Source organism: Pezoporus flaviventris, unplaced genomic scaffold (genome assembly GCF_033815535.1).
Source record: "Pezoporus flaviventris isolate CSIRO_AGI_PZ_B2104156 unplaced genomic scaffold, CSIRO_AGI_Pfla_v1 ptg000031l, whole genome shotgun sequence".
Classification (NCBI taxonomy): Eukaryota; Metazoa; Chordata; class Aves; order Psittaciformes; family Psittacidae; genus Pezoporus; species Pezoporus flaviventris.
Genome location: NW_026892579.1, coordinates 23025703 through 23053411, shown reverse-complemented (window position 1 = coordinate 23053411; position 27709 = coordinate 23025703). Strand labels below are relative to the sequence as shown.

The window sequence follows — 27709 nt, the reverse complement described above, 5'->3', positions numbered from 1 at the left end:
GCACATTTCAACATATACTTCACAAAGCAACTACTGACTGCCTCTTACATGTTCTTCCCTGTGCTTGGCTTGGATTTCCTTCTCCATCTGCATATAGAGCTATAACATTTATTGAGTAAGCAGTGTCAGGAGTCAAGCGCTCCAGCATCACATCGCGAGTGTTACCTGGTACCACAATCTAAAACAGAAACAAAAAGCATCTATATAAAATAGGATTCAGTTTATACAATGTCTTGTTAGAATTAGCAGTTAGAATGAAATATAGAAAAATTGGGAACATGACCATGCTGCACATTTTCCAAGAAAAATAATACAGGCTTAAAATAACAATATTGATAAAAATTCAAGAGCAGGTGCAAAAAACCCCAATAAACAAAAAAAACACGAATCCATAAGGAACTCTCATTCTGCAAATGGAGTTTTTATTTTTTACATTTTACATTAAAATGGTTCAGAAAAAAAAAACATTCAGGAACAGAAAACAAAAAAGTAAATTCTGTCATGATTTACTGACATAAAAATGACATTTTCTAACAGGTACTAATGGATAGGTTCCCACTTATGCGTGAAGTAATATGCAGTTTCACTTTACAGATGCAAATGATACATTAAAAATTCTTAGACATCCTTACATAAAAGCATATATACCCATCTGTACATGTACAATATGGGTGTACATTTGGTGTGACTACATTCAAAAACTTAGCTCCAAAACTGCACCTATTTCTACACAAATCCAAGACCTCTTACTTCACATCTGGAAGCCAAATTTTTACCCATATCCACTGCTCACCAAGATCTACTTAAACACTAATGATTTGGGCTAAATAGATGGTTTAGCTGTAAAATCACATAAAATTGGTCTCTGGAGTCATAATAAACATTTTCTAATAAATATTTGTTGCTTTCTTCTCTCTTCTTAAGGTAAAAAAAGGAAAAAAAAAAGTTTTATTTTAACTCATCTTTACCTGGTAGTCTTATTTCTTATTTCTTTTATTTCACCAAATTAAACATTTACAATGGACTAACTTCCTGTAGACAAAGCGTTTTCAGCAGGGACAGTCCTGGGAACACAGTTGGCCTGAGATTATTACTATTATTCTACAGTCATTGAAGGAAGCAATATCCTCTGCACACTTTTCAGGATTAACATAAAAAACAAATTACTCACAGATTCTGATGGCCTTGGGCCAGACAGTGGAGTGTAATTAATTCTGTACTGCTGTACTGGACCTGGAGCAGGTTCCCATCGGACATTCATGCTGTTTGGTGTGGGATTGTAAACTTGAATGTTTCTTGGTGTTCCTCTCTCCACTAGATCAAGGATAATTTAAATTAAGTTTTAGAGATTTGCTTTCTTTAGTTCGAGTTCCACTTGAATTTACAACAGTGCTCAAAGGAGCAAAAAAAGGGCATCAGCCCAAGATAAACATATTACTTTTGTTACCCCAAAACCTACAGATCTTAGAGTCTTGGTGGTTAGTCTTTACAAACACTCCTGCCAGCCAGTAAAGTACGTATGTTTACAATGCAAATTGAAGGTATGATCATAACGCTTTGTAACCCTATTGCTGATCAGGCAGCTATGAAAAGTAGCCATAGACTACACATTTTATGTCATGCTGACTTTAGGAGCAGAAGCTCCCCGAAAAATTTTAAGCACATGGTATGGACATTACTATGGATTAGCATCAGTGTTTTCCATTTGACCACCAGTATTGCTACTGGCACTACAATTAAAATTTTACTATTTCACTAAAACTGTTAAGTTTGCTGCACAAGGTAAGAGCTGAGCTTGCCCAAGATAAATGGACTGAAAGCCTCCACCCAAATAAAAGCATAGAAAGTGGAGTAAGTTACAGAGCTGCAACCATACCCAAGCAGGTAAACAGTTTCTTGAATTTATGTTTTAGCTTTGAGAAAAGAGAATTGATTCAAAATCAATTTCTAATTCTCTGAGCTCCTCACACAAAAAATCCTTACATTTTCTTGAAAACTATGATTTTACTTACAAGTTCTTCCAGTGTCAGAAACACGTCCACCATCCCCCTCTGGGAAAACTGGAACCACAGTTACAGTGTAAGGTGTGTTGGGTTCAAGAGTCCTCAGAATTACATAGTTTGTGTTTCCTGGTACTGTGGTCTACAGATTTAGAAAGAAAGGTAGAGTCATGATATTACATAAATATGCAAAAAGTTTAGGCTTTTTTGTATCTCACTCTTCCACCACATCTCATTTCTAGACTGAATGTGCTAAAAAATTCACAAACCCTGAAATGTAAAGTGATACGGTTCATGGTATCTTCTGGAATTACCTTTCAAGAAAGTTCTGTCTTGGACTTATGTCCTGGGTTCAGCAGCAGCAGTCATTTTTCTCCTTCTTGGTAGATGGTGCAGTGCAGTGTTTTGACTTTCAGCTCGGGAAAAGAGCTGATAGCAATGTTTTGGTTTGGCCAAGGACTTTGTGAGGCTCGTGCTCTGCCAGGGAGGAGGGGAAGCCAGGAGGAAGCAGAGACAGGACACCTGACCCAAGCTAGCCAAAGAGGTATTCCATACCACAGCACGTCATGCCCAGGATGTAACTGGGAGTTAGCCGGAAGGGCTGGGAGACTGCAGGGTTGGAGGAGGTATCGGTCGGAGCTTGGTTGGGCTTGGGGGGCAAGTTATCGGTCAGCGGGTGGTGAGGTGTTGTATTCTGTTCCCTTGTTATTTCCTTTATCATTATTATCATTGGTGGTAGCAGTAGTGATTTGTGTTATACCTTAGTTACTAAACTGTTCTTATCTCAACCCGTGGGAGTTGCATTCTTTTGATTCTCCTCTCCGTCCCTCCGAGAGCAGGGGGAGGGCAAGAAAGGGGGGGAAGTGAGTGAACGAATTACCTGACTGGGTTTAAACCACGACAACTTAACAAAAATGATTGCTAAATTGTATGCTCTCCCATACAATCCCTGAAGAGCTATCTTCACTTTTGGGTCTTGATCCTGTTCTACTAATAACAGAATCTGCAGCGATCTCTTTAGTGACTACTATTCAGCAGCTTAGAAGCATTAAAAGGTCACTTTCTAAATAAAAAAATAAGCATTACATAAACACTAAAACTAATGATGAGAAGTAATGAGCAGCTCATGTTACAAAGTAAAACTCCACAGCATTTAAGAATATCATTGGTAGCTCTCTAGATGTTACCGAAAGACTGGTAATTCATGTACTCCTCATTTCACAGGCACATGCAATTGGGCAGACATGGAAAAAAACCACAAGTAGGAAGGAATAATATTTTTACAGTCTGAAGCATAGTTTCACATGTTCAAGATTGTTTTAGCTCCCTAGCAATTAGATAATTTTAGGAGATTAGAATAAAATACCTATGTGGATTTTTCTGCTGTCACATATATCATCCAGGCTGACTGCCTACAGTCACATGTCATCTGAGCAGTGAAAATAGGTATAAATGAGGTCTGCTAACTTTAAAGCCTTTTGTACACCCTGAAGTCAGCTTTACATTCACATGCATTGCCCTAAGAATAAACAAACAAAGAATTTTGTGTGGTATTAAATCCCTGTGCTAAGAACTAATCACTGAAGGTCTACTATAAAATCAAACATCTGTAATACATATGGGAGTAACTGACTTTCATGAAGGTGCTCTCCCTTTTCTCTGAGGTAGCTATGAATAGAAAAAAAGCCAGTGCCTAATCAACAAGACCCACTTCACCCAGCAGCATTTCTCCACTGACACCATGAGCTGCAAATTATCTGAGACACTGAAATCTACACAAAGTCTTTACCATTTCTTCTGCGCCTCCAGCTGTAGGTCCATAAAACACCTTATACTGGCGAGGACTTCCTTCTGCATGATCCCATCGAATGTTCAGAGTACTAGTGGTTGGGTCATAAATTAGCAAGTTCTTCACAGTAGTGAGAGGTTCTGAAATAGATTAATGAGCTGTCAGAAATGTTGACCCACATGCTTAATAGTTCATGTTAAATATTATTTGTCTTCATTAATCAGAACAAACCACGACACCCGTTCAACAGCATAAGGAATGCTAAATATAATAAGAAAAATTCTTTTTGAACACTATTTCAGAATTACACAATAAGTTCATTAGGAATGTTTGGTTCCTTCCTCACCAAACACATTGCTATGTCTGACTTTGTTTTGCAGGCTCAAAAGTAAACTAAGTACAAATGAACTAATAAATTTATAGTTAATTAATTAATTAATTAAAAATAGTGAATTGGGTTTATGCCTGAAGAGCCTCTGGTAGCAAATCACTCAGTGCTTTCTATAGCATGATCAAAACAACACTATCAATGTAAAATGGTGGAATCTCAAAGTGCATACTGTAAAGCTTCTGAACTGGAGGTGCTGAAAGGAAAATAGTAAACTTATACTTAGCAACACACATATGAGAATTACCTGCCTTCAGATGCTTTAAAGATGCTTCCTAAATTATGGCATAAAACAAACAGATTAAGATGAGAAATAAGTTCCATAGTAACAGTAGGGTTTCTCTCAGCCCTAAAAGCTCGGTGCCCAGTCTAAGGTGGTTGCCCAGGGTTTCTCTACAGCCAGCAGACTTACAGGTCTTCTTACTTTAGACACTTGAAACCCACCAAAGGACAAATGACAGCTACATATGGGATGAATTTCACCACAATATTTTTTGTCAGCCAATTTGAAAAGTAATAAATCAGTATATTTTCACACCTAATAAGAAAATTCAAAGAAGTTACTTACTGGTTCTGCCCCTTCCTGTCATTCGTCCCCCTTCCCCATCTGCATACATTGATGACACAGTAATAGCATATGGTGTGTCAGGCTGCAGCTTCTGTATCACCACACTGTTCTGCCGCCCTCCAACCACAGTCTGGAGTAAAACAAAATAAAAGAATTATAATCCCTTTTATTCTGCCCCTGTTATGCTTAATATTATAGTGAAGAATGTAAACGATGTGGAGTGGAAAACCCTATAATATATCATATGCTGCATCCTCTTGTGACTGACACTGACAGTAGACATTGAACAATAACAATATTTAGTACTTATTCCTCTTAGCAAGTTTAGACAGTCCAGTGACACAAAGCCAGTATTCTTTAAGACCTCCGACCTTGCATATAACCACAATTATGTATCAACTGCTAGATCTGTGCCAATAAAAGACGTTTCTAAATTCTACCTTAAATACTTCAGTGGGGACATTGCTACTGCCTTCCTAGCAACTGCAGTTTAATCATATATCACAGTAACAAAAAAAGCAGACATGGAATTATTCTCATATGACCAATAATTATTTGCAGACTGACATTAAAATGTCATGAACAAAGCACGAGTGTTCTGTGTGCTCTCCTTAAAAAGAGGTGTCTTCTCAACTTCCACTTCTGGACTCTATCCCATTGTGAATAAAGTCTATTAATTCTATTCTTTGCACAAAGTTCAACAGAATTATCATAATTCTTTTTTTACTCCAGTACCAGTAATTCATTACAGATACTAGTTAACCTTACTACAGCTCCTCATTCTTCTAGTGATTTCTCACTAAACTTACATTTAACTATTCAATTCATTCAACAGTTCAACAACCTCAACTGAAATGCATGTTGCTCAGAAGAGAGTAAAAAGGGATGTGAAACTGATTCTAAGTAAACATTCCTAGATACACTTCTGAACACGTGTGATCTCCAATTACTGGAACAAGCTAAATGAGTGTGGTTCTCATCTGAGACTGCATCTCTGAGTCATTTGGCAGTAACCATAACAGCCTCCCACTGCAGAACGGGGCATTTTTAAGTAGCACACGTTTCTGATAAACAGGCTGACTGAATTACTGTTCCCAGGCTGTGTTGTGTAGGCCGCCAATAGTCAACACAGCTCTTGCTGACGACACAAGAAAGCTGGCTGATCATAAAGTACTGGCTCTCCCTATCATCACAGCTGCTCAATCAAAAGACACTAAAAATACCTCAAACACTTCCCTAACTTATGTTTTGCATGGATTCATTTTTGCAACTGCTGCTTCTGGGTGGTTATTCTGTCCCTAGTGTGGTCCACAGTATGTTCCACAGCATGTTCCACAGCAAAATCCCTCTGATAGCACATGAACCACACTATGAAAACAGAAAATTCTGGATTATGGAAGTAGTCATGGTAGTTCATATTGTTGTGATAACTATATATCTCTGACTTCCAGCCTCACATGCTGTTTGACTTGTTCCTCAACACATTTTAACTTTATTCTAGTCATGTCTATAGATCCTATGATTTTCAGGAAAAAAAGCTGTATCCAAAGTTATTATTCCTCCATAAAAAGCATTCTATATTGGATTTGAAAGTGGAGAAAGAAAAAGATGGGAATATATATCTATTCACTATAAATTTTAATCTTCATCTAAAAGGTGATTAATATGTACACCATTGTACTTTGAAAATAAGTTAATTCTAATGGGTTACTTTGCAGAACTATCTTTCCAGGTTGAGTAACTGAAGCTCTCCAAAATTAGTTACCGACTGTTCAGGGCCATCCCCACTGATAGGCTGGTAAAGGATTCTGTATCTCTGCACTCGACCACTAGCAGGATCCCACTTCACAGTCAAACTGTGTGAAGTTGCATTATACACCTGAAGGTTTCTTGGGCCACTCTTTGGGGCTGAGAAACACAATAAAGAAAAGAACAAATACGTAATTCAACCAAAAAGCAGGGACAAACCATTCATACTTTTAAGACTGCATGAATGTCTCAGCAAGAGCAAAATGTATAAAGTACAAGACAACATCAACTGTAATGTTTATAAAGTAATAAACATGTTGTAACCTAGTGTTTAGTATTTGTCCAAAACCACAATAACATTTATTAAATGATCTCAGCTTTTCAATGTCAACATCCATCACAGTTTAGAGAAAGGTAGTAAAACCGTACCTGGAAATTCAGATTCTTACCTTGTGTGGTGGTAGGCACCAAAGGTACTAGAAAAAAATAGAAAGTGTTTTCAGAATTCTTGTATGTGTACGCCTTCTGATTTAATAACTATGAATAACAATATGCAGAAACACTTCATTTACTTACATGTTCGTTCACTGCCAATGAGGTCATCACTTTCTGATTCATCAGGATAAATGGCGGTAACTGAGATATCATATAATGTATCAGGATTCAGATTTTCAAAGACCAAACTGTTGTCATCTCCATTTAAAATAGTCTTGTGGAGAAATTAAAATAAATAAATAAATAGATAAATAAATAAATAAAACCAGAACAAACCAAGACAAAAACAGAGAGTGGGATATAACTGGGTAATTTTTTTACACAGTAACATCACTACACATGTCTGTAACTATGTGTTCTGCACTTCCTCACTCAATTTCCATTGAGTTCAACAGGAGGGCTTGCAAGTTATAGGCTATTTATTAAATACATTTCCAATTTTAAAAATACACCTTTTGAGAGACTGTCCACAAAATCTTACAATGACTGACTATTCTTACCTCATGTTTTTCCGATCTTCCATAGGGTCCCCAGGTTATTCTATATAGAGAGACATCTGGAGCTCCATGATCCCAAGTTCCTCTGAAACTATTTGTGGTTATATCTGTGATTCTGAGATTGACAGGTGCTGGCACAGGCTCTATTATGAGAAAAGTATTTCAGAAAATGTAACTACAAAATAAACATAGCTGAACCACAGAAATACTCAGACAAAGAATTTAGAAGATTTATCTCTCAGTTACCATACTTCTAATGACTACAACAAAATCCTGTAGTATAACTCACCCCATCTACAATAAGCAAATTGTCCTTCATAAATTCATATCACTAGGTCATCACCTGATAAAACATGTAACTCTAGTAACCTCAGTAGAGGATAAATGTTTCATGCCTAGTCACAACAATTGCAGTCCTAGCTCTTACATTTTGGAGTCAGAAGGAGTGATTATAAGCTCACACACACAGAGGTCAAGCTCCTACTTGAGGTTTTTCCAGATCTTAAAATTCTTTATATAAGCCAACTGAGTCACGATTGAATTACATCCCTTATTTAGAAAGAATTCATAGGGGTTAACTGCAGGTTATGGAAGCTAAATTTTATAGTCAACAGGAAGAAATGAGTAAATAGGTTTAACCAGAGAATTAAACAAAAAATTAATTTCTTTTTCCTTACACACACATTCACACAAACCCACAGCTATAAAAGAAAGGCTAGCATAAAGGCAAGCAAATAAACCCTCACAAACATTTTTTAACACACTAGGCTACAAAATTAAAAACTGGGTAAAAAAAAAAAAAAAAAGAAAGAGAAAGAGGGAGAGCATCTGCATGATTTTTCTCTTTTTTTTCCATACCAGAGTGAGAGGCATTGATAAGGTAACATTGCTCATTTCTGCTCTAGCTCTTCTAGTTAGCTGTCTTCCTAAATCATACTCCTAGATCAGGGTGAGGACTTTCCTGATAACAGCTTTCTCCCTTCAGTCTGTCGCTTCCCTTGTAGGGAGATTGGCTCTTACCATTTATCCAACACCATTTTCTTGCCTGTATTTGTTGAGATTACTCAAATGCTGTCTTTATCATTCCATAAAAGTACAGACTGGTTTAGCATTCCATGGCACAAAAAAATCCTTTCAATCACAAGATCATTTTTCTGTCTAATCCTCCAGCATATGCTCCATCTTCCTACTCACTTTCCTAGATTCCTGCATAGACTTGCTAAACCTTTCCTCTGCCTTCATATTTTCTTACTAATTCTACCCCTACACTCCTCCTTCAGCCTCTAAACAGAAGTAATTTTGCTTCAGTTGCTGGTCTGTCACCTCTTTGCAGACTGCAAGCTCAGTGTTTACTGCAGTAAGATAATGAACTCATTTAAGATTCCCCAGAACTGATATATTGCAAATAATGCTACAGATGCAAGTAAACTATTTGTCAGACAGATTAAATTATAGTTCCACCTAAACTCAGTAATATATTACAAACACACACAACTTAAATAGAATGTAAGGCAAAAAATAACCACAAGAAAAATTAATAGGAAAACTTACGAGTGACAGCTTCTGCGTTTATCGGTAGGGATTCCCCTTCATCATACACAGCAACAACTTTTATATTATACAGTGTTTGGGAGGAAAGGTCAGAGAGAGTAGTGCTGGTTTTCAGTCTGTCAATTTCCACCTAAGAATAAAAACAGCAATTTAAGAATTGTAAATTGCTCTATTTCTTACTCTGCATTTGTCAGAAATTCCTGTACTGAAAACCAGAAAAGTATTCTGCACCAATTTTTGGCATTAACCCCTAAATTTACACCTGAATAATGAGTGCTACCAACCTACTCCCTTGCAAAGCATATTGTCTCAAACACTAGTACAACTTGCTGATCTTTCACGGCTTCATTCTTTTGGAAATGAGGATGCAGACTGCATCTCTAGAAAATTCCCATTCCCTTACAAAAGCACATTTAGTCTTCCAAGAGCTAGCAGTGCAATTATGGAAAGCTTGCAGATACTCAAATACATCTCTAACAATGCTCACACATATTCAGACAGTGGGTGAAAGGGGCTAATATACTTTTATTCCCTAATCCTGTCTTCACACTTGTAAACTGTTCTTGGAGCTCGGCAAGATAACAACTAAGGGTTAAGCAAGTGTTAAGCTCTTGCCAAAGAGTAGTGATGCCCATTTATCAAAGCACAGAAAAATTCTCCAGTTTGAGGACTTTTCCTCTCTGGAGGAAGGAAAAGAGGGGAGTACAAAACAAAATCTCTCTCGTACTTATTCAGTTACCAATTTACCCTTTACCTGACTGCAATCATCATGAACTGATATTCTTTATTTTCGATGGTAGCTTCTGATACTAATTTTGCTATTATCTTAGTAACCTAGTTCCTCAAAATAAAATCATCTTCTAGTACTTTCAAAAATATTCTTGCCATTTACCTCCTTCACATCAGCTTCATCAGCTATTTTGTATCTTAGGATGTACTTTCGAACTTTCCCTGGGGCAGGATCCCAAAGGATATTCATACTGCTGTGAGTAACATCCTGAATTGTTAAGCTTCTGGGTCCAGGTAGAGGTACTGTAAAAATAATTAGCAAGTGAAACTGCTATTCAAGGCAGAGGTATAGGTCTTTCACAGAAGGAAATATATTCTTTTCATGCATTTCACTGAAATGGAGGCAATAACTTTCTGGGAAGTTCAATGCTCTGGTCACTATATGAGCCCACTGTCCCAGCAATAAGCATAATAGCTATAAACTACGGTAGCTTCACCTTTGTAAATTTTAAGCACAATACTTTGAGACGTATCACTGATTAAGATCATAACTTTTGGTGACAACAGCCACTTTTTATGTATGGGATTCAGGGTTTAACATTTTTTAGAACATACGAATAAACAGACTGCATGCATCTAGCCCAGAACTATGCCTCTTACAGTAGAAAATGTGTAAGGAAAAGTATAAAAATAAACCTTGTTTAAATCAATTTTTCTTGATATGACATGTTTTCTTATAAATTTGTATACTTAAGAGAATGTCTGAATTTGGGAATAAAGCTTTTAAGGTAATGCAAGCAAAATTGAGACCTTTAAAAACACTATAACCTCAAGATTTGAAAGCCAATTCCTTCAATATGAAAGGAGAAAACTCTTTTGTTCCTCTTTTAATAGTTGGTCTCTTTTCATTGAAATTGACATTAAGAACTTTTGGAAATGCATGAGTATTAGAAAAATGCATGAAACACGGAAAAGATGATCTTCTAAACAAAACAGAATATATAAAAACTGTTGTATGAAATAAAATCAAAAGTAAATGTTGCTGAAGCATTAACAAAGCAAAAATCAAGACGCGCATACATGTCACTTCCTGGGTGGTGAGTGGGTCACTGGTCATATCACCAAACAATACATAAGCTGTTAAAGTGTACTCAGTATTGGGGATGAGATCTACCAGCTGCACCTCATTGACTGATGGTCCAACACGCATCTGCACATGAAAAATAACACACCATGTTTAAAAACTGAAGAAAGCAATGTCAGAAATGCAAGCAATGATTTAACTGCATGGAAATTTTGTTTGTGAGATTCACAGTATATTTACAGTTTCCTGACTGATGTCACTGTATACAATGTCCCAGTAAGTTCACAGTGCTTCAAGAAGTACATGCCAGTCTCTCTTGACTACAATGGTAGATCAAGAAAACCTTCAGTTTTTCTTAGTTTATTTTTGGTAGAGTACAGGAAATAATGACAAATTCTCTCACCTCTTTTTCTGTGGTTGGGACTGTGGCATTCGCAGGTTCATATGTTAACAAATAACCAGTAGCCCCATTGAGAGGTTCCCATCTCACTCGCATGGAAGTTGATCCAATATCATAAACATTCAAGTTTCTAACTGAAGAGATTGGCACTGTCAAATAAAACACATATATTAATTTATTTCCTTCAGCTTTTTCACTTTTCATATTTCACATCAAAGATAGCACCACTGAGAATGTTGCACATGGGTATTAGGGTACTTTGTGGGTAATAGAAAGTGATCTGCAAGTAGTGGTATTTTAAGTGGCGCTTAGTTTAAGAATGAGGTAACAGTCATCATATTTTGAATGTGACACAGGTTTGCTATATACACAGTTAAAACTATCTCACAAGACTACACTGGAACACTTGAATATTCTAAAAAGCACTATTAACTCATATGAATGCTTTAATACGAAACAACATGGCTGTTTTGGGATCTGTACTTCTAAAAGGGTTTTTGTACTTTTTTCTTGTTTTCTGTATTTCTCAAATTATTACACATAAAAATGCCACAGAATTCATAAAAATCATGTACATACTTTAAGGGTTTATGACAAGCCTAGTACAAAACAATCAAAGAAGTGAAATGAACACCTAACATTCAATATTCTTAGAGGCAGAACAGTCACCCTATGTTGCATTCAGCATAAATATACCTAAATTCAATCATGAAGACAGCTAACAGAAATATGACAAAGGTCTGTCTTGTAGAAAAGATAAAATTCTGTTTAACTGTCTTTTTGTTAATTTTATAAAATTAGAACGATTTTTTTATAGCATTTTGGCTCCTAGTAGCAGGAATTAATTATCTAGCATAAAAATTAAAGAGTACACCTTTGTATATGGTCAGATTTCATGTCTGCTGCTCTAATCATGTACAGTAGTGCTTTATGAGTCTGGAAAGAAGCTGGGACAAATGTGTTTTATTACACTGCAGTTTCACTTTGCTAAAGTTTTCCAGCCAAGATCTGAACAACCAGTGTAACACAACACAATTTGGTCATTCAAATTAGAAATTTTGTTTCCTCTATGAAGAAAGCTCACAGTTCTACTGGACAGTTCCCCAGATGCCAAACTGGCTGTTAACATGTTATACAAGTTCTATTTTTAACTTACAAGTTATTTCACTGCCGATTAGAGGTTCACTGCTTTCATCTTCTACCACAGAAAACACGTTAACCACATATTCTGTTTCAGGTTTCAGATCTTTCAGAACTGTCGTGGTTTCCATCCTACTTACATAAAACTACATCAAAGAGAAGCAATGTTAACTACTGTACAACAAATGAACTTGTAATGTTATCTCTAAGATAAAAAAAAAAAATATTTGTGAAACTCTTCAGAAATCATTGGTATGGAACTAAAAATAAGTATGGTCTTAATCTTCTATGTATTTTGGCAGACAAACACTTGTCTGAACAGAGCTGGATATAGCTAACAGCACTCACTGTGCATCCTGCTTTTACACATGGTTCACACTTTTATATTACCCAGCAACATAAATGAAGTGCCAGGGGTACATGTTACATCTTTGGAAAGAAGTTTTAAACCTCCAGGATAATCTAGATGGTTACAGCACATGGCATTAGCAACACTTTGCAGAACATAAAAGCCAGCAAACAAGCTGTGAAGTCATTGTGCAGTGGAATGGCTGTTCTAGCCTTAATCAAACCCCAAATCCTGAGATCATAATTTACTAAGACTAAATTCTCCCTCCGTCAAATCTGAGTTAAGATTTAAAAGCCACATTCAGAGACTGGAAATTCAGAGTTAGGTACACAGAGGCACCTAACTTCAGTCTTCTAAACACTGTTCTGTCTGGTTAAAGTGAGTAATGAGCAGTTCAGATTGCCCGAACCAGGGCTGCTGATTACTGGCTTTCTGCATGGAGACGTAATGACCACAGGATGAGTTTGACCCTGTGCATTACGCAGTTTGGAGGATATGCTTAGGCACAGATTCCAAGTGCCATCATATAATATTAATCAAAGCACTAGCTTATTGTATCATTCACTGTTTTGGGTTTTTTTTTTACTAACAGAAAATGTACTAAAAGGATGGTAAGCCTACACATGAGTATGCTCAGAAAATTTCTGCTACAGGCTTATTTAAACCATTATATGACAGTTGAATATGAACAGAAAGGAATTGCTAGAAATACCAGTCAACTATTTTTTAAGAAATACAACTTTCTCCTGCATTCACGATTTTAAAACAATCAAAGTAATTTATATGCTCCTACTTTTTGTAATTTTGAGTATCATTTATGAGTCTCGATATTCTTGATCTTGGGAGCCTTCTTTCATTTACTGTTACACTATACACAGCACAAACTTCAGAATGACATTACTGTATTGCGAAGGTCTGAGGTTCTCATGGGCAATGTCAGAGATGAACATATAGTACTAACCTGCTGAGGGCTACCTCCAGAGGTAGGGTAATATTCAACTCTGTATCTATCAACACTCTCAGGAGGTGGAGTCCATCTCAGTCTGAAAGAACGAGGTGTCACTTCTGAAATAACTAGGTTAGAGGGAGGTGGCAAATCACCTACAAGTGGAAGTAAATTTCAAAATTATTAATTTATCTTAAATCATCAGGAATAAAAACACTAGACAAAAAATGCTTAGGGAAAAACTTCTTTAGGTATTTGCTTATGTTTCTGTTTCCTCAGGAATTCTTAAAACAACTGTGTGAAGATAGCTCACATCACACTCAAGACCAAATAAGCTCCCTGTCATTCCTACTCCATCTTCAACACCAGTGTTTCACTGGACAACCATCAGCTAGCATTACCGTTTTTCTATGCTCAGATTTGATTTTGGGCTGTCAGACATTAATACTGGAAAAGAGCAGGGCTGCTGAAATTTTCCTTACTGGAGAAGTATCAAAGAATCTGCAACAATGAGTAAAAAAGTGACACACTGAGCAACATACTTCCTGACTTTGGGAGAAAAGAAGGCACATCAATCCATGTCATGCTGTGTTAGGTATAATACAGTCATTGTTGAAAAGAAAGAAAGAACCCCTGCAGGGTAGTCCAGGTGGTCTGCCTAACTTCCTCACACCAGCAGCTGAAAAAACAGCCCAAGGCTACACAGTGTTCCCAGTAAGTAATAAAAAGGAATTTGCAGCGCAAGCACATAAATGGAAAAAGGATGAATTAGACTGAAAAAGTGATGTACCTGGACCTTTCACACTATTACACAGATTCGTGGTTACATCATCAACAATGTTAGCCAGGAAGGAGAAATCTGCAACATTGTAAGCATGGATGTCATCTGGATCCGTTGCAATCTGCTTCAGTTCATTTTCATCTGCATTTTTAATACCTTACAGAGAAGACATGAAAACAAAACTTGTTATAAATTGTGGCCATGAAGCATAACGCTACGAATGTATTTAGCAGATGGGCAGGAGGGAGCTGGTGCACACTACCTCTTCACTTACCAATTGCATAAAGTTCCACCCCTTCATCTCTGAGTCTTCTTGAAGGGGTAACTACATCATCTTGTGATTTGCCATCAGTGATGAGAACACCAATTTTGCGAGCTCTGGGCCTTAAACCTGCATCTTGTTTGAAGTTGTTTTTTAAGATGAAATCCAAGGCCATTCCTAGCATGATACAAAGAAGGTAACCATCACTATAAATTATTTCCATATGCTACCCATGGTAAAGGAGAGTATTTCATCCTGGTGATTTCACTCCAACATCATCATTCCACAATTTACTTCCTTCTAGAAGCACTTGGAATCTAATTGCAGCCTATCATCTAGACTTACCAGCAACTGATACTATTTCAGCCATATCAGAGTCTCTAATCTCTGACTTTTTATGTATCACCCTCCTATCTGATCTCCTGTAGCCTCCCTTCTAGGACCTCACCTTGTCTTCATTCCAACCCTGACATGGAACTTAGTTTTCTTGTTCTCATATGCAGAGAGATAACTGGACATCACCCAAGCTGCCCTCCATCACATTTCTCCAGACTTTCACTGAGTTTATATGTCTATGCTATGCCAGTTCTTTTCCAAACATACTGAACTGTAAGGCCATTTCATCATGGACAAATTTGAACTCACTGAACAAAACTGGGGTCATCTATTAGAATTATTTTTATTGGAGCTTAAAGAAAATCCTGGCAGTATGACATACCTGTTAGAGTATTGCCTCCTTTGTACGGTAAGTTGGCTACAGCCTCTAACAAAGCCTGTTTGGTTCGGTAAGCATTGAGATTCCATTCTGTTCTGGGATCTCCGCTATACTGTGCAAGACCTGGTAAAAAAAGCCATCATCACTCAGTTATTATGCGGCTGTGCAGCAGTTACACCTCATTCTCCCTCCAACATATGAGGACTTACCAATCTGTACTTTGTCAGGACCAATATCAAAAACTTCAACAATACGAGCAATGAAGTTCCTGATAGTTTTAAAATTTGGCCGCCCGATACTCCATGAGCCATCCACCAGCAGCACAATATCAGCTTCTGCTCTGGTTCTACATTCTAAACCTGCCAGGTCAACCAGAAAAATATATGATAAGCTTTCAACCAGAAAAATATATCCTTAGCAAGATAACTTTCTTTTTTCATCCTTTTATATGACGTATGTCATGAGTTAGCTTCCAAAGTAGCTCTAGTTTATTCACTGGCACTCTGTCAAGTATGACCTATTTGTGAACATTATTCACACTAGTCACTGGTTCCATGGCAAAAGCTGTATAAATTTCTTCATGTATGTTTCCTTTTATAAATAAGCCTTTGCAAATGCTAAGACCAGTCTTCTCTTTTGTCCTGTCATTATCTGTTTTGGTCTTTAAAGATGGTTGATAACTTGATTTAAGAAGTTTTGTAAAAGATTACTAAAGTGACTACTGCTATGGCAGTGGCCATTATCAAATTATCAAATTTACAGTACTTCAGTCTGTCATGAATAGCTAAACTTTTAACTATGTAATACAGGATTTAATAGCATATATTACAACCACTTTCGAATAAATAACATTTCTGAATTTTCAGGGGAAAAAGACATGGTAATACAAGTGGTATAGAAGTTTGCACATACCGGAAAGAAAGATACACAAATATAAACACAGGTCAAGAGATAAAGAGGGGAAAAGAACAAACATTTATATAAAGCTGCAATGTTCTGAAAAGGTAGGAAGTTGTTCCAGATACCTTCAGTTTACAACTTACAGAATAAAATACACATCATATTGTTTTCATCACAAGGAAAATCACAAAAAAAAATTATACAAAACAGAAAGACAGAGTAATTTTATCCACAGCCATTTGCAAAAATAAAAAATAAATCCTTGCTCTCTCTCTTTTCCTGTAGATTGTGTTACCAGCTGCAAATTTTCTGGTTTCCTGCCATCAGAGCTTCTGGTCTTTATATGGAAGAAATCCCATTGAGAAAAATCAGCCACACTCATCACAGTTGAAAGATATTGTGATTTCATATATGTTCCACATAATTGATCCAACACTGTAGACTCATGAATATAACTATTCCATGTACCTGGGGGTTAAAAATATGATCCTCTTCTGCATAGAAAATATAGATCTAGTCTTTAGTCAGGACAATAAAATCAGTTGGGAGTACGGTTTAAGTCAAATCATGTTAGTACAAAAACTTGCATGCATAACTTTAATATCACAGTTACACTTAGCTTCATGTACAATATAAAAGTTAAACTATTTTGACTTTTATTTTTCTTCCAACTACCATAGTTCCCCACACGGAAAATTCTAGCAAAGGCACCAGACCTAGGGTGATTTTTTTCCTCTATCAATAAATAATGTGCTATTACATTTACAGACCCAGATATAAAATTCATTTTTCACATTAAACATGACTCAAATCCATGCATTAGTAAACTTAATTAGCTTAAAGACTATATCAGTGAAGACAGATATAACAGTTGTCATAATAAAAACTAACAAACCACTCCAGATATAATTATTTTTCTGCCAGACTTGTTACAACTTTACTCTAATGTCACTGATGGCCTGTTATGTAGTTTTTCTCAATTTTACCCTCTTGTTTTAGACAGAAAGAGACAGTAATTAAATAAAAAGTTTCTAAAAATTTTGCAGATAACATTACATGAGGTATTTTTTACACAGTGGAAAAAAGGCATCAGAGAGGTTAAGCGAAAAGAATAGAGGAAACTATCAGAAACTTTTTTATTTAACTCTGAAAGGCCTTTATAGTTAGGTTATGTCTCCACACCAAATTCTCTCTGATTGTTATGCAAAACTTGAAAGGGCAGAAAAGTCTTTATTTCTGCATGTATACTTGGCTATTAAAAAGCAAAGATCTGATTCTTTATGCTTTTCATGAAGGACAACTGAACCCTGAAATTCTCCTTATCCAGTATCAACTAAGAGTATGGTGAACACAACTATTAGCATGCAGAGGTCCATTAACCACTCCAAGAGAGCTCCTATCAGAGCTATAACTGGAAGGTTTAGCTATGCAGGGAGAAGCTCCCAAACAGATAGAGGAGAACACTCAGCAATTGCATTTCTGACCTAAACCTCCTCCTGCTATAGTAAGAAAAATAAAAAAAACAACCAAAATCACAAACAAATTACTCACTGACAGTTATGTTGAATATAAACTTAAACAATACACAGTAATACCAGGACATTCCCAACTATCACAGATCTTTGTTCATGACACCTTAGTCTTAAAAGGAAGAGTCACCATATAAGGACAAGCAAACACTAAAGATCTTAAAATTCCTTCTTCTACTCCTCTGAAAACCCTGTAGGTGAGCCATGCTCTCTGTTCAAGAATTTGACCTTATGTGATTTAGCACAGTTGTGTATGGCTTGAAAATGCAATGCAGATGGCTTTGAGTAATCAGCAAAGCATTGGTTGTCTGAGTTATCATCCAAAGGGTGCAAAGGACTAGAATCATGAACTGAGACATACTTAATGGTCATTTTAGACCAGGGGTTATGTCATCAGGGTAGCGAGTACACTGAATCCTGTAAATAAATGTTTATGTACATTAGAAATATGATAAGAAAATGCTGGTCTTTTTTTATTCAAAAGCCAAGACTGTGCTTTCTTCAATCATGTTTACCTCTAGATAAAAATGGCTCCGAAGTAGTATCTGAAAGGGTGGTCATCTCTTGTCCAACCAGGGGGCTGCTCTCTCCTCCTTCAAACATTCCAAATACATTTACCTTATAGGTAGTTCCTGCCCTGCAACAGTTAAACAAATGTACTGTAACTAAAATGACTTGGCTAGCTAAACACTGACACTTCATTTCTGAAATTCTCACAGAAAAAAATCCCCCATGGAAAAGAAGGTGCTAAAATGTGAAGCCCAAAGACTAACTTTTCCACAAAACAATGAAGTTTTGACAATATACAAGCTGATTCTAGACTCTACACTTAAATTTATAGCCTTCTTCTTTCAAGTAATTGAGCAATGCATCCCGACATAGGAAAAACCACCTGGAGCATGGATAAACAAGGAACTCCTGAACAAACTCAAATACAAAAAGGATGCCTACAGAGGGTGAAAAGGGTAGCCTGGGAGGAATACAGAGAAATTTTCTGAGTAGCCAAAGATCAGGTTAGGAAAGCTGAAGTTTGGCCAGAGACATCAAAGGCAACAACACAAGCTTCTACAGAAGACAAAAAAGCTAGGGAAAATGTGGGTGCTCTCTGGAAGGAAATGGGAGATCTAGTTACCCAGGATACGGAGAAGGCTGAGGTACTCAACAAAATTTTTGTATCAGTCTTCACCAGAAAGTGCTCCAGCAACACTGCCCAAGTAACAGAAGGCAAAGGCAAGGACTGGGAGAATAAAGAACCATCTGCTGTAGGAGAAAATCAGGTTTGAGACCATCTAAGGAACTTAAAGGTGGACAAGTCCATGGGACCTGATAAGATGTATCTGCAAATCCTGAGGGAATAAGCAGATGAAGTGGCCAAGCCACTATTTATCACACTTAAGAAGTCATGGCAGGCCAGTAAAATTTCCAGTGATTGATAAAGGGGAAAAATAACCCCCATTTTAAAAAAAGTAAGACACAGAGAACTACCGGCCAGTCAGTCTTATCTCAGTGCCCAGCAAGATCACAGAGCAGATCCTCCTGGAAACAATGCTCAGGCACATGGAAAATAAGGGGGTGAATGGTGACAACCAGCATGGTTTCACTAAGGGCAAATCATGCCTGACAAATATGGTGGCCTTCTATTACCGGGTTGCAGCATTGACGGATAAGGGAAAAGCAACTGCCATCATCTACCTGGACTTGTGCAAAGCCTCTGACACTGTCCATACAACACACTTGTCTCTAAACTGGAGAGGAACGGATTTGATGGATAGACCACTCAGTGGATAAGAAATTAGCTGGAAGGTTTCATGCAGAGAGTTGAAGTAAATTGCTCAATATCCAAGTGTAAACCAGTGATGAGTGGTACTCCTCAAAGGTCAGTATGTGGACTGCCACTGTTTAACATCTTTGTCAGCAAAATGAACAGTGGGAGTGAGTGTACCCTCAGTAAGTTTTCTGACAACACCAAGCTGCATGATGCAATTGATACACTGGAGGAAAAGGATGACATCCTGGGGGACCTCGACAGGCTTGAGAGGTGTGCCTGTGTAAGCCTCATAAAGTTCAACCAGGCCAAGTGCAAGGTCCTGCGTCTGGGTCATGGCAATCCCAAGCACACATACAGGCTGGGCAGAGAGGACTGCTAGCAGCCCTGAAGAGAAAGACTTGGTAATGTTGGTTGATCGGTTCAACATGAGCCGGCAGTGTGTGCTCACAGCCCAGAAAGCTGACTATTCTGGGCTGCATCAAAAGAAACATGACCATCAGGTCAAAGGTGATTCTCCCCCTCTACTGTGTTCTCACGAGACCCCATTTGGAGTACTGCGTTCAGCTGTGGGGCTTCTAGCACAAGGAGGACATGGACTTGTAGCAAGTCCATAGGAGGGACACAAAGATAATCAAAGGGCTGGAGCACCTCTCTTTTGAAGACAGGCTTAAAGAGTTGGTGTTGCTCAGCCTGAAGAAGTCTCCAAGGAGACCTTATAGCAGCCTTCCAGTACCTAAATGGGGGTTATAAGAAAGCTGGAGAAGGAGTTTTTACAAGGGCATGTAGTGACAGGACAAGGGGGAATTGCTTTAAACTGAAAGAGGGTAGATTTTGATAAGGAAGAAATTATTCCCTGTGAGGGTGGTGAGGCACTAGCATAGGTTGCCCAGAAAAGCTTTGGCTGCTCCATCCCTGGCAGTGCTCAAGGCCAGGCTGGATGGTGCTTTGAGCAGTCTGGTCTAGTGGAAGGTATCCCTGCCTATGTCAGGTAGCTTGGAACTACGATGACCTTTAAGGTCCCTTCCAACCCAAACCATCCTATAATACTAAGACTTTTAATGAACCAATTTCTAATTTATTTAGTATATTTGCATAACGGATTTGGGCATGGTCTGAAGCCTACCTTATAAATCCAGGCCTGATTTATCTGAGAAAATGGATCAAGAACTAAACTAAGGTGTTTTTTTTAACAAACATGAGGTAAGGAACTTTTGGGAGGAAACTTTAGAAATCCCAACTTTTTCCAGTATCTCATTAGCTTTCTCATATGCAAAATGCAGAATACAGGTTCTGCCCCTTCAGTTCCTGTCAGAACACCACAAGTGATGTGAACGAATAATCTCAGAAAGAGCCCTGCCAGGTGCTTTTCAGACACCTCGTAACAAGATCCTCATAGCTTACTGACAAAATTACTTTCCTTCTTACTTTTGCCAGGTGTTTCAATACCAGATCATGATTAATCAAAACTAAGATAAAGTTATGAACAAAAAAAGAAAAAAAAAGACATTGATTATTATCCATACCTAAGCTCCTCCAATACGACTGTACTGTCATATGGCCCCACTATTAATTCTCCAAGACTCCCGTTGTCTTCTGTAGGGTGGAAAGTTACTTTGTACCCCTTCACTCGTCCGGGAGCTGGCTCCCATGTTACTCGGAAGCTTGACATAGTTGAATCAGAAGTTCTCAGATTTCGAGGTGGCTTAAAGGGTGAGGCTGCAAGGATGGGGAATAAAGGTTTAAATCAGGTCTGCTTACAGAAAAAAAAAACAATAAAAAAATCAACAAGTATGCTTTTATGTAAAAATCCATATGAAAATCCAGTATTAATGGCAGTCCTAAACTCTTTGTACCTTTCCTTTGACATAAAGTCAAGCATCAAGATGTAAAAGGTAAGATTTACTTCATTTAATTTTATCTATCTAACCAATAGGTATGCAAGCTAGGTTTGTTATTAAGGCTCCCTCCACAGTCAGCAGACTGAGGGATAGATAGCAATTCATCTCACCTACCTTAAACATCCATCTGATCTTCAGTAAGTGTTGAGAACAGGTGGACTAACCACTGTCAGTCTTTCTCTCTTAATTATGGAGCAACTAGATGAGCAGCTTAACTTAGCCCTCTCTCTTTTATATGGTAGCAAATAGATGAGGCATATAGACCAAAAGAGAGAAATGGAAACAGCTTCCCCTCAAACTAACACTGGAAAAATGAGAATTCACTGCAGGCAAAAATCACACCCAGACAGTACTCAGTTGCCAATATCATTTTTCAAGCTGCTTCTTCTTCAGAGCTCTGGGTCCCAGAGGTCAGAGTATGGAGAGAGTGGAGGCAAGGACTCCTTCATAGAAAAGGTCTTGCCAACAGTCCTCTCCCTTTACAGGCTCAGAGCCTAGCACCTCAAGCAACTTCACCAACCACAGGTATGGCAGTATGTCAAAAAATAATTCTTCAGAGGAGTGCAGCCAAACCACTTGAGTTTTTTAGGTCAAGAGCAGCTTCCTCTGAAGACTAACAGCTATCCAGTGCAGGTCAGTCCTCATAGACAAAGTGGTTAATAAGCCTGCTGCGAGCTTCTGCGTCACTTTTGCTTTGTATAAATCTAAAGTGCAGTTGTAGAAAATGCTGCAGCAGTATAATCTTTATAAGTTGCAAAAATGGGAATTAGAGTAAACAGAAAGTCACCACTACCACTTTGGAGTGAAAAGGTGGAGGGAAAAACAAAAAAAAAACAGGTTTTTGTACCTTTTTGCCAATGTAATTGTCTAGCTATGGCTGAAAGATCATAAATGTCCACAGACTGTGAATTCCCCTGAGAAACCATGGATACACTCCCACTCACAAGGAAAAGTACAGCCTCTCTGTCTCACCTCCCATGATACTCCTCCCTGAATTATCATGACAGCTTGAACTAACAAGATCACTCAGGCTCCACTTTCTTCCAAAGTGTGATTACCACAACTATTTACACTGAAAGCACAGAGGCATATCCCATATCAAGATGAACAAAAAATCAAAAGCAGCTGGATGATCTGAGATTTATCTGGTTGATTTGATCTGGATACCAAGAGAACATTTCCTTACAAAAATAAAGACCAGCATTAGACACATACTAAAGGCAGAGCAGAAAATTAGTTTTGCTTTTACCGCAAAAAATCCCTCAACAGGACTTAATAAATATTTTAGAGCTTCAGCTTCTGGGAGAAAAGAGCTTGTCCAGTAGACCACAGTCTCTGAGGTCAAGCTTCTAATTACGACTCTTCAAAATCACCTATTCCCCCTTTTTATTAATTCAGCTTTTCCACAAAAAATAAGGTGACCGAAGAAGACAAATCTAAGTAATAAGATGCTGGGTAGCTATTTAATCAATGCCCACAACCAAAAGGCAAATTGTGAAGCAACTAATACTTCATTTAGTCTATATAAGGTCTTCCTCTCAAAACACCTTGCTTTGACTTCTGATGACAGTTTTTCAAAACAAGTCCAGTATTTTCAATGAGATTTTACACCATATTTACATTTTTACCATATTTACCCAGTATCAACATCAAGACCCTGTGCTCAGGCTGTGACATAGTGGAGTTCTGAACAAATCAAACTGTCTTCTTAACATCTAACATTTTTTTTTTTTTAATTTGTCCATTCATTCATGATCTTGGCAGACTCCACCATACATTTCTAAGTATCATGATAGTCAATTTTAGGCACAAAACTTTACTTATAAAATCCTGTACACACTTGTGATACATACCTGTTGTTCCTTCTGCTTTTCTTGATTTTCCTTGTCCAAAATCATAAATTGGGACAACACTGAGGTCATACGTAGTCCGTGGCTTAAGTCGCTTTAACACTATGCTTGTAGCAGGAGCATTTACTCTTCCAAACATTTGTCTTCCTCCACTGCGTGGTCGGTAGTACACACGATATGACAAGACTTTCCCAGGTGAAGGCTGCCATCTAACTCTCATTGTGTTTTCTGTTTCGTTGTCTACTGTCACAGTCCTGGCATTTTGTGACACTTTTCAGTGTAAAAATATGGATAAATGTTTACTTTGTCACATAAAGATGTATTTAAATGCATGCCTACAACATTCATTCTGCTGTATTAAAAAAAAAAATAAAATTGCCCTTTTCAAAATTACAGTATTTGACTGTGGGGAATCTCACAGGCCACTGTCAAATTATTTTTTTCAATTGTAATAGACTAAACAAACACAAGTGTACTTTCCACTATGACACAGCATAATTGGAAGTTTTATTTAGTCACACTCTTCAATAATCTATTAAATAATGGATTCAGCACTCTTAAATGAAAGTGATAAACTATAAGCCACTGTTTTTTTATGAATACACTGTCCTGTAGAGTCAAGATTGTCTAACTTTCGCATTTACAGATCTTATAAGGCACTGGTAAATACCTAAACTGCTGGGTGTTGGGCTCCATAAAAATTATCCTCCAAACAGTGGTGAGTGACTTTCCAAACACTTGGAAAATCACTCACCACTATGCACATGGACTAATAAAGCATTTTCTCTACAAATTGCAGCATTCAATTTCTAAGAGATATTTTCCAGACTGTAAAAATGCTACAAATGCTCTGAAATGAAATGACAGGTATGTAATGCTGGCTGCCAGCCGGAATAAGCCACCTAGGTTTTGGCAAAACAGAACCTTCTTGGCATGCAAGAATCAGTCAATATTTTGTCACATGGTAAGGAAGACTTTGCAGGCTACAGTATTGTCTCCCAGTCTTAGGAAGTGACAGTTTCTGTGTTTATACCAGAAAGATGCGCTGTTAGTCTCAGGTATGGGTCTATTGACATGCCTCACAGCAGGTTCCCTGGACACTGAGAGAAGTAACAAATGATCTGGCTAAGCTGCCTACTTAACCAGAAGAAGGCAGGACAGCTAATGCTGCTGTTCATGAAGAAAGAAGGAAGTTCTGCTGGGACAGCAGTCTGCTTTGACTCTGGGGAGTCAGCTCTTACCAGTGGCAGCAAACTCTACTCTTGTGAGAACTTAAGAACAACTGGGCCAGGGACAAAGGTTAAAGTAGTTCAGTAGTCTGTCTCCAACAGCAGTCAAAACAGATGCTTAAGAAAGAGTACAAGAACATGTAAACACACAATGCTTCCCAAGAGCATTTCCTCAGGCTTTATATTCATATGGCCCCTTTAGAAGACTGCTTCAGGGCATCCCTTCAACTGGCTCTTCTGCTTGCCAGTTCTTGCTATAAAGCAACAAGCTATGCCTGGCCTCTCAGTGTTTTTTACTTTGCCTACACTGCAGGAGAGGCTTGAGCCTGCTTTGACTAACACTACATGATGTTTAGCAAATAAGAAAAATTATCTCGGGACAGGTAAATAACAAACATTAAAATCACCCAGTAAGTGATCACTCAGTTTAAGGACTGTGAAGGTTGGAAAGGGCAATAATTTGGAACAGAAATTCACTGATTCTGTGGGATTTACCCATCTTTTCTTTCTCGATCCGTAACATTTCTTCCACCTGACTCCCAGCAGTTATACAAAATCTGTGAAAGTCTGGCTTTAGCGCAATTTGCAGACAAAATCACATCTTAAGGTGGAAGTAACTCTTGTTGAATCCAAATCTACATGACATAGGACAGATTTTTCCTTTTATTTAATGGTCAAACAAAAAAGCCAGAATTGACTGATCTGATGTGGCATTTTGGTTTGTGGGGAAATTTCAGGAAAAACGAAAGGTGAAGAAAAATAAGTTCCATTTGCTTTAAAATATCATAATTTCATCAAAAACAGAATGTTACAATAGTGGCAATGGTGCACTACACTCACCATCAGTAAAAGCCTCTCCTTCTACTGGGTCTCCTTCTCCACTGCTGTAGGTTGCATATACTGAAATCCTGTATTTAGTCTCTGGTTCCAAGCCTTCTAGCACGGCATCCACAGTATTTCCAGGCACTTTTTTCTCTCCCATTGTATCATCATAAAGTGATTTCCACACTATCCTATAATCGTTAACTGCTCCTGGAGCTGGTGTCCATGATAACCCAACTGTAGTGTCAGTTATGTCTGTGGTAACCAAATTACGTGGTGAACCACGCTCTACAAGAAAGAAAACAGCAAATTGTCTCTAAAATACAAACAGCAAAAGTTAGCAAAGTACAAATGGAAAAGTAAAAATCATCATAACAGTAAAAGCAAACATTTTCCATCAATATTAGTTTCAACCATGTTTGTAGTTCCAAGAGAAAATTGGTAGCTTTTCCAGCAAAATGCTTAAAGCTAACTTTAAACTATGAACAATCCTGTCTCTTACCATGCAAGACACTTGGCAGTTATGCTTTAGCATATGCAAAATAAAAATGGCATTAGCCAAATACTTGAAATTAAGCAAGTGCTTAGATGTGCTTATTTAGGTAGGTTTTGACTCTTAAGTAAAGAAAATCATTTCATACATCCCTCTTCATCTTCATGTGCATAACTTTTTTTCGGGGTGGGAAGGTGGTAAATAAAGGAGACTTTTACCTGAGTCAGTCTTTTCTCTGATGACTTTATTTTCTTATTTAATAGTACTAGTCTTATCTTCCAGACTACCACCAGATCTATCAGCTATTTCATTTTATGTTTATAACTTATTTCTAGTGTGTTTACTTCATGCTGCACTTACAGTACTGTCCTGGGATCAGCAATAGCAGTCATTTTTCTCCTTCTTAGTAGCTGGTGCAGTGCTGTGGTTTTGACTTTCAGCCAGGGAACAACACTGACAACACCAATGTTTTAAGTTGTTGCTCAGTAATGTTTACCAAGGACTTTCTGAGTCTCATGCTCTGCCAGGGAGGAGGGGAAGCCAGGAGGAAGCAGAGACAGGATACCTGACCCAAACTAGCCAAAGAGGTATTCCATACCACAGCACATCATGCCCACTATATAAACTGGGGGCAGTTACCCGGAAGGGCTAGATCACTGCTCGGGTCAGGCTGGGTATCGGTCGGCGGGTAGTGAGGGGTTGTATTCTCCTCCCTTGTTCTTTCCCTTATCATTATTATCATTGGCGGTAGCAGCAGTGATTTGTGTTATACCTTAGCTACTGGACTGTTCTTATCTCAGCCCATGGGAGTTACATTCTTTCCATTCTCCTCCCCATCCCTCCGGGAGCAGGGAGGAGGAAGGGGGTAGTGAGCGAGTGGTTGCGTGGTTCTGGGTTGCCAGCTGGGCTTAAACCCCACAACAAGTACAAAACACTCTCCATCTTTCCACTCATAAGACTTGTACCTCTTTCCTCCCTGTAGTTTGTTCCAGACAGCTTGGAACAAAGGAGACAACTCATTAGTCTGTGAAATCCAGCTGACAGCTGTATGCATGAGTCTCACCTAACACATCAGAGTGATTCCACTGCTTAAAAATGGATCTCATTGGTCTGAAGAGGCACAGTGAAAGGAGTGCTTCTGTTTAATGTTTAACATACATTTATAACATATGTTCAATTTTCCTATTGCAGTGGCTGGCTTTGATGGCAGGAAAGGAGCGCTGACTGGTGGGTTTATTGCAATGGCCTCACTGCAGCAAAATCTGCAAAAGGGATCTATGAAACCACATCCACATATACACAGAAGTACTTGGTTCCTTGGTGTTTATTCTCAGTGGTCTTTCTCCCCGTACAGACATTCTTGAGAGGCTGCATAGCAAGAGGTCTTAAACACGTGAGGTGGCCTCATGGCATCACAATTAAGCTTCAGTGCACTGATAAAAATGTCCTATAACCCTATATTATACCACAGAAGCCATGGGACCAGATTCAAAATCTCTGAACACAGAGAAATTCACTACTTATCCAATTTCCACTGCTTAGACTTACTGCAAGAACAGACCTCACTGTTTTGAGAAGCCTGAAGCAGTTTCAGTCCAAGACTGAACAACAGGTTGCTCTTAGTCATATACTGTGTTGTTACTTTTCATACTCATTTGTCTTTCACTTCCACTGCAAATATGCAACATTTCCAAACATAATCCCACTGGAGCAAACAGGACTACCTGTAGAAAGCTTGATTTTGCAATTATTTCATTGCCAGCACAACTTCATTAAA

General features: G+C 38.0%; 1 protein-coding gene across 1 annotated transcript in view; it reads right to left on the bottom strand.

Annotated features, from left to right (window-relative positions):
- COL12A1 (collagen type XII alpha 1 chain) overlaps positions 1-27709 on the bottom strand; it is a 102669-nt gene that overhangs the window by 42808 nt on the left and 32152 nt on the right. Inside the window, exons 14-36 of the mRNA XM_061460462.1 lie at positions 25458-25727; positions 23392-23658; positions 21164-21356; positions 18388-18509; positions 15653-15802; positions 15447-15566; positions 14741-14905; positions 14476-14622; positions 13701-13840; positions 12407-12536; positions 11254-11399; positions 10847-10976; positions 9930-10069; positions 9038-9167; positions 7490-7629; positions 7071-7203; positions 6944-6970; positions 6511-6653; positions 4746-4875; positions 3790-3929; positions 2013-2142; positions 1172-1314; positions 49-178 (exon numbers count right to left, since the gene is read on the bottom strand). Coding sequence (XP_061316446.1) covers positions 49-178; positions 1172-1314; positions 2013-2142; positions 3790-3929; positions 4746-4875; positions 6511-6653; positions 6944-6970; positions 7071-7203; positions 7490-7629; positions 9038-9167; positions 9930-10069; positions 10847-10976; positions 11254-11399; positions 12407-12536; positions 13701-13840; positions 14476-14622; positions 14741-14905; positions 15447-15566; positions 15653-15802; positions 18388-18509; positions 21164-21356; positions 23392-23658; positions 25458-25727 — 3366 coding nt within the window. The remainder of the gene's footprint in view (positions 1-48; positions 179-1171; positions 1315-2012; positions 2143-3789; positions 3930-4745; positions 4876-6510; positions 6654-6943; positions 6971-7070; positions 7204-7489; positions 7630-9037; positions 9168-9929; positions 10070-10846; positions 10977-11253; positions 11400-12406; positions 12537-13700; positions 13841-14475; positions 14623-14740; positions 14906-15446; positions 15567-15652; positions 15803-18387; positions 18510-21163; positions 21357-23391; positions 23659-25457; positions 25728-27709) is intronic.